We start from the raw sequence: 7,705 nt of genomic DNA on the forward strand, positions 1-7,705 counted from the left end.
GAAAGACCCCTCCCACCTCTTGTTTCAGATTCCGGGCCCAGTGGGTAGGGCCAGTGCCAGGGGCCTGCGTCACAGGAAATCATCCTAGTGTAAGGTGAGGCAGAAGGACCCGGAAGGGACCAAGGACAGAAGAGAAAGGAGCGGCACTTTCTGGGATGTGGCACTTTCTGTGGGACATCCCTGAGCCCAGCTCGTCCCCACCCCAAGCAGAGGGCGGTGCACTGACTGGCTCAGGGCTCTCAAGGGCCCTTCATCAAGATGGGGGGCGGGCTCACCACACCACGCAACCAAGAGACTGGGCCACCGTGGAAAGTGCGAACACACACGTCATTCTTTTTCTTTTCTTTTTATTATGAAAACAAAACAGATGCCCCGGGAGAAGGGTCCATGATTACCAGAAACATCAAAGAGTACTTTCTACCATTTTTATTCTGTGGTGTTGAGGCCAGCATTGCAATAAACAAGCTAAAACTACTTACATTGGACTTATTTTCAGTAACTGACATTTACAGGAATATACTAGAAACGGCACTAAAAAGTGTTAAGAAAAATTACGGTAAACTTGCATGCACATCATACAGAAAAGTAACATTTTAAATATAAAAAGAAAAACCTCCTTGGAAGTGTTATGCCAGTATTAGGGGACAGAGAGAAAACTTGATGTGACAATTCTTGACATGGGCATTTTTCCTTCCCAAATGACTTAAAAGGCGTGACAGCTGCAAAAGAACACAATCAAAACGAACACAAAGGAAAACGTGTCTTACAGTTGTTAGCAAGCTCATGCTGCCCCGCAGGAGGAGGGCTCTGGGCCTCCCCAACACCCACAGCCTGCCCTCAGCACCGCTCCCGGGAGGGTCCTCAGGTCCTTCCCGTGGTGACGGCCACTGCCACTGTCCCTGTCCTTCCCCAGGGAGCCTCCACCAGGAAGGTCTAACTTCCTGTGGCGTCCTGGCCCAGGAGAGGTGACGGATGGCAACCACTGCGGCCTGACACATCCCGGGGGTCAGGGGAGTCAGTGACCCGCCAAAACCCCGAGAACAGTTTTGAAGTCTGGACAGGAAGCCTTAGAGTTACAGCACCATTGAACTACAGCTGCTCATTCGGACCACAGCCCTGGTGACCCTCCTCGCAGAGGGCTAGCTGCCTCTCGGGCCAGCGACACCTCTCCCGCCGTTCCCCAGGCACCCTGGCTCGGGCTGAGCAGGCACCTTTGGGACACACGGCTACCCAGATCCCCAGCAAAGACCTGTCAATTTTGTCATGTGTTAATTCCTTAAAGTCACAGTTTAAATATTCTATTAAAGATCTGTTAAAAAATACCTTTGAAAAACAAGGGTAACTTTAAAAAATGGAACTTTAAAATCCATTTATATTTTTATTATAAACAAAACTGACTTAAAAGTTTCAACAAATGGCTGAAAACTCAGAAACTCTCCAAGTGTTGGAACCACTAGTGACCAGGAACACGTGGCCAGCCCCACCCTGCGTCCTCAGCGGAGTCTGAGATCATGGTCTGATTTTAAACATTGCACCCTGACAGGGGGGCTGCTGACTTGTACCTGTCCCCACTCAAAAGTGCAGGCATTAACCACAGCCCAGTGGTCAAAAGGCCACCCGGGCCAAAGGCCACCGAGCCCTTGGGGCTCCAGCCCTACACCTCGGGAACTCGGGGGTAGAAGAGCCAGGAGTACCTTCAGGCCTCCAGATCCCTGCACCCGGAGAACACAGGGGTCAGGGCAAGGGACTCCGCATGCAGCCAGGCAGAGCCAACACTCCAAGGCCAAATGCGTGGTAGCCCCGGAAAACAGAAAACCCAAACAGAACCTTCTGGTAAACTCTCATATATTTTTTTTTTTTTACAATACAAAGTTAAAAAAAGAAATCAAGACTTGGATTTCCTATACACTTCTTTTCTCTCAGAATGCAAAGCTTATGTTATAGAATGGGGGTTCCCTACACTGCTTTCTTTCAAACAGTCCTCAAGAGACCCAGCATGGACACAAGAAAACTGAACAAACAACATAAAAAATTAGAATGTGCTGGAGCTGGAAAGTGTCTATACTTGTAAGTCTCCAAAGTTTATACCAAAAAAAAAAAAAAAACAAAAAAACACCAAAAACCCAAACACATAAAAATCTGAAACAACCCAAAAGCCAAACCCAAAAGCCAAGCCCAGGAAGAGTGCAGATGTGAGCACCGGCCAGGCAGGCAGCGGGCCTGGGTCTCCTCCACGGCCGAAGCCGACGTCACCGTTGCTGCGTTTAATGCACTTCTTTGACAGTTTTGTGTTTTTCTTTGCTTTTTTTTTTTCATTTTTTTAAAAAATTGACCAATGATGTTAATAAATAAAGTATTTATATATACATAAAACTGAGGGAGTGGCTCCAGGGTGTGCGGCAGCAGCAGCTGGGCAGCATGAAGGAAGCGTGGACACACTGGGCTGGACCTCTGTAGAAAATCGCTGAACTTTACAAAAAGTCTCCTTTTGTGGTTTTTTTAAAATTTTTGTTTTAAGTTGAGGTAAAAGTTTCAGTGTCCGGAACTCTGCACGCTGGGCACACAGTGGCTGTGCTCCCTTCCCGGGGCTCTTGACGCCGCCACCGCCGCTGCTGCCGGCAGAAGAGGCTGGCGCTCATCCCTTGCCCACCTGAGTGAGCTGCAGCCCCTTCACTCAGCCCAGCCTGGAACTCACGGGCGTGTGGCCCAGGCGGCAGAGACCACTCGCTGGCATGGTGGGCAGCTGCTGAGCAGAGCACCCATTTCAGGAGTTGCTCCCGACGTGGGGCAGGCGGGGCCGGGTGGAGGGCACTGCTACAGGTCCTGGACTGCACCCTGTGGCCTCCTCTGGTGTCAGTGTGGCTGTGGCTCCCAGGAAGTGGCCGCGTGCATGCGGCAGGAAGGGCGGACCATGACCTACTGGAGCACAACCAGAGATACCGTAACACTGAAGCAAAGGAAACCTGCACACCATGGAACGAAAGGAGTATATTGACCACAGGAGGGGACACGCAGAGCCTCGACACGTGCGGCGTCCGTCTGTCCTGCTCTGGCTGCGCCCCAGGTCACTCGGAGTCGCTGCTGTCGGAGCTGGAGCCGCTCGAACTGCTGCTCCCTGACTCTGAGGAGCTGCTGCTGCTGAGCCGCGACGGCCCCCCGGAGGGCGCCGAGCTGGTCTTCTCTGCGGAGACACAGGACAGAAGCTCACTGCCTGCTCGCCCGCTGGCTGGGCCATGCGTTTCTAGCATGACACACCTTGAGCCTGACCCAGCAGCTTAGTACGTGACGGCTTAACGAGGTCACTGAGGCGGGCCACACACCCGCCCCTCCTGGGGAGAACAGTCGGTACAGTCTACTCGGCCGGCATGGTGGCATGCTTGTCATCCCAACACTCTGGGAGACTGAGGCAGGACAACTTAGCAAGAGACCTTGTCTCAAAACACAAAATTAAAAAGGGGTGAAGATGTAGTTTAGCCACACGAGGCTAGAGGACCCAGAGGGTACACACACAGCTGTGGGAGCTACAGAACCCACCAAGACGCTACGGTGCCCAAGCCAGCAGCCTGCTCTGGAGGAGCCAGGGAGATGACAGCGCTCTTCCTCAGAGGAAGGAGGCGTGGATGTAAAGCCCTGGGTGTACAAGGCCAGGGTGGGCACATCATCCTGGGACGTGCTGGCTCACAGACAGGAAAATGGGGCTTCAGGAGCCTTGGGCCTTGGCTAGGGAGACGGCGCCGAGCCTGACCCCGACACCCTCAGCTGGGGGCCCGGCAGGTACCCTCCCGGCCACCACCCTGCAGACGTGGCGTGCAGCCTGGGTACCTTTCTTGGGGGGCTTCTTGCTGTTCAGCTGCCCGCTCACATCCTGCAGCCGCTTCTCCAGCTCCTTCTTCTTTTCCTGAGCCAGCTCCTCCTTCGACTTGGCCGCCTGCTTCTTCCCACCTGCCGCTGTGGGGGACAGAGCAGGGCTGGCTGGCTGGGTGACCAGGCCCAGCCCTGCAGGGTGGCGAGCACGCCCTGCCCAGCCTGTCCAGCTGGGGCAGCAAAGCTGCTGCCTGGGCTCCCAACTGCAACAATGTGGAACCACAGCAGCTGCTGGCCCTCTCCACGAGCACAGCCCAGGAATCCAGACCCAGCTGTTCCCCTGCTATCCTCCGACAGAGCCAGACTTCACGTCAGTGATCCCCGCACACCCGAGCTGATGGCCGCACAGCTCGTCACACATCCCGGACACAGCCTGGACGTCTGCCTCGGGCAAGTGGGGAAGGGAAGGGTGGTGTTTACACAACGGGGCGCTACTCCTCCACAAGGAAGGATGTGCTTGAGTCTTTTGTGGGAAAAGAGTTACCTTGCGACCTTGAGACGCTAAAGGAAGTAAATCGGACACCCACGCTTCAGGGTCACGCGCCCTCTCTTATAGAAGAAACCCAAAGTACAAATAAGGAGGAAAATAAAGGACAGGTGTAGGAAACAGGGAGAGAGGTGTTTCTCGAATGGAGGGAACCGAGGTGGAGGAGTGGAGAGGCGGGGCATGAAGGCAGCGCGCACCAAGTCCGCACAAGGGCTGCAAACACCACGTGCTGCCAACACTGGCTGGGAAACTTTCATAAAGCCGAGACTGTCCCCACCGCTGTGCCGGGCTGGCTAAGTGCAGGGTGGCCGTCCGCCCCCCCCAGCCACCTCTGCCCACTCTGTCCAAGGCGAGGCGGCGGGATCCTGGTCTGCAGCCTCCGATCACTCTGAGTGGTGTGCGGGGACTGCGCGGGTCCTGGGGCCTATCCACCCCGGGAAAGGAGGCTGCCCGTTCCCGGGAGGGCAGGGACAGTGTAGGGTGGTAAGTGCTGCGCCCGCCCCGGCCGTCTGAGGCCAGGGCTCCTTGGGGCACCTCCCACCCAGGCCTCAGCGCTGCAGCCCCAGGCAGGGACTGGCTCTGTCAGATGATGCCACTGGCTTCTGGGGCACCTGAGCAGGTACAGGAGTCTGTCCCATGAGGGCTGTGGACATCTGACCCCAGTCAAGGGGGTCCCCCCCATGAGCACGGTGCAAGAGACCCTCAGAGAGGCCACCACGGCCCAAGCCCCCAACACAGCCCTGGCACGCTGTGGCTGGGAAGCAGGGACTCACAGAAGGGCTTCCGCTGCTTCTTCTGTAAACACGACTTGACGTATCGCTCCAGCTCCCGCAGTGTGGTGGGCTTCAGGGTCTCGAAGTCGATCTCGATCTCATCGGGGTTGGAGTCCCGCAGAGACGGCTCCCGGGACTGGATGATGTGTACCACGCGGCCCAGCTTCTCCCCCGGCAGCCGGTTAATGTCCAGGCTGAGCTGCCGCTTCTCGTCGTAGCTCATGGGCAGGCCCTCCTCCTCCTCTTCCGAGTCGTAGGAGGCCGACGCCTGCTTGCCGCCCTTCTTCAGCTGTCTATGGCAGAAGACAGAGCAGTGTGACGTCACCCCGCTACTGCCTACCCGGGTCCTTCCAGACCTGGGCTGCTCCAGGGGGCCCAGGGAGACTGTGCAAAGACCTCAGACCTGTCCACCACGGATGGGAAGACCCTGCTCAGTGAGAAAGGCTGCGCCCTCCCAGTACTGTCCTGATCAGGAACCCCTAGAGGTCGGCTCTTTTCAATGCCTCAGGGACCCCCAAATGAACTGGTCAAAGCAGATCTCCACGTTCCAGCTAAGGAAGAGGGTGAGGAACAAAAACAGGGCCACACAGAAAATCATGCAAGGGCAGACAGACGCTAAGTACGTCAGCACTGCCACGAAGTACAAACAGCTCACACTCACCACCACTGGGAGAGAGGGTCACGCCAGAAACAACCAAGACATAACTCACAGCCACCTGTGGCCCCGCTTCGCGCAGAGTGACGGAGGCAGGGCAAAGGGACGGGGGGCGGGGTACACCTCACCGGGCGCATCAGAGAAGGCCGCCCAGCCGGCCTCAGAGGAAGGGAGTGTCAGGAAAGGGAGGGACTACAGGGAAGAGAGCACAGGGGCAATGGAGAAGCCTAATGGTGGGCGCAGCTGAGTCCAGCTTCCAGACACACAAAGCAAATGCTGACGGAACTGAAGAGAAGGCAGAAAAATTCTCCCCACACAGAGATGCCAAGAGCGCCTCGGCAACTAAGAAAACAGGTGTCTGAGAGGAAAGAAAAGGCCTGATGGCACCTTTGGCCAACTTCACCCAACTGATATGCCGCTAGTGACATTCATACAACCCGCCTGGACCCAAGACAGTACAACACACCTCTACTTGCTGCTTCACTTTTTGCAATACTAGAGAATCCAAGGGCCCTCCACCCTGAGCTGCATCCCTACCCCTTCTCAATTTACTTTGAGACAGTGTCCTAGTTGTCAGGTGGGACTTGAAGCTATGATCCTCCTGCCTCAGCCTCCCTCAGTGCTGCAATTCCAGGTGTGCCTGGCCCAGAATACACACCAAGGGCAAATGGTTGCTCCGCAAGGTCACCTTTTAGGCCATGAAATAAACCTTAACACAGGTACAGGTTTGTAGAATCCTACAAAGTGCAGTCTCTGACCCTAACGGAATCAAATTAGAAATCAGTACGCAGAGCACAGCTGGAAAAATCCCAAGCACTTGGAAATCTGACGTCACAGTTTCAAATAACCCCTGGCCAAGGGGAAGACGTCTGAAGATGAGTTACAGGACAGGAAAGCGATGGAGCCGCAACACCACCACCCTGGGCTGAGGCCAGCGTGCCGTCTGGACGCTCTTGAGTGCCTGGGGCTTGAGTCAGCAAAGGTGGCCCCAGGTAGCAACCAAGCTGCCACCTCAAGGAGCTGAAAGGGGCACACCAAGGCGAGAGGGCAAACACAGGAAACAGGAAAGACCAAAAATGCGTGAAATTTCGTGCTGGTTCTCTGAAAAATCAATACAGTGAGTAACTCTCCATCCAGACTTACCAACGAAAGGCACAACTAGGGGCTAGGGGGGCAGGGGAATGGGAAGAAAGAAGCTGTATCATGTACAAGCATAGATTCCCTACAAAGGGTGTGATCTTTATATCATCTAAAACGTACCAGTAAAATCTGATAAAAGGAACAAGAACACGACCTCCCCACAGCAGGAAGGAAACAAAGCACCGTGACCAGGGGCCCCACAGGTGCCTCAAGGCTAACAAAGGACACACAGACCCACGTCTGGATGACTCGGAGCCACACCGCAAGAAGCTAAGCCCCAAACTCACCCACAGAGAAACCGAGGGCTCAGTTCCACCAACATAGCAACTCATGCCATTAAAATAACTGAATTCATGGTTATAAACCTTTCCACACTCAAACTCCAGGCCCAGATGGTTTGGCTGGTGCGTTCTACCAAGTACTTCGGAACTCCAGCTTTCTAAATCCACCCCAGAAGACAGAAACGGGTACTCGTGCTGCTCAGCTGTCTGCAATCTTGAACACTGCATTCCACCACATCCAAGGCCAGCATTGTCCTGTGACTCAAACCGGACAAAGACGGTTTCAAGAAAGTGACTTCTGCATCTCCCACCAAAAGGAGGGGAGGAAGCCGGGTATGGTGGTGCACACCTGTAATGCCCAGCACTTGCGAAGCTGAGGCAGGAGGACTGTTGTGAGTTCGAAGCCAGCCTGGGCTACATACTGAGTTCAAGGCCAGCCCGAACTGTACAGCAAAACCTGATCTTAAAAAGGAAAGAAAGGAAAAAAAAAAAAAAGGAAAGAAAG

The 7,705-nt window shown here is 54.8% G+C and overlaps 1 protein-coding gene across 4 annotated transcripts in view; it reads right to left on the reverse strand.

Annotated features, from left to right (window-relative positions):
* Window positions 1-333: 333 nt before the first annotated feature.
* The window catches only part of Brd3 (bromodomain containing 3), a 19,525-nt gene continuing 12,153 nt past the window's right edge, over window positions 334-7,705 (reverse strand). For all 4 annotated transcript variants that reach the window (XM_013506674.1, XM_013506675.1, XM_013506673.1 and 1 more), the window contains exons 10-12: window positions 5,125-5,417; window positions 3,823-3,948; window positions 334-3,181 (exon numbers count right to left, since the gene is read on the reverse strand). In XM_013506674.1, the coding sequence (XP_013362128.1) occupies window positions 3,066-3,181; window positions 3,823-3,948; window positions 5,125-5,417 (535 nt within the window). In that variant the 3' untranslated portion in view covers window positions 334-3,065. The remainder of the gene's footprint in view (window positions 3,182-3,822; window positions 3,949-5,124; window positions 5,418-7,705) is intronic.

Source organism: Chinchilla lanigera, unplaced genomic scaffold, assembly GCF_000276665.1.
Source record: "Chinchilla lanigera isolate Chin_1 unplaced genomic scaffold, ChiLan1.0 scaffold00112, whole genome shotgun sequence".
NCBI classification, from domain to species: domain Eukaryota; kingdom Metazoa; phylum Chordata; class Mammalia; order Rodentia; family Chinchillidae; genus Chinchilla; species Chinchilla lanigera.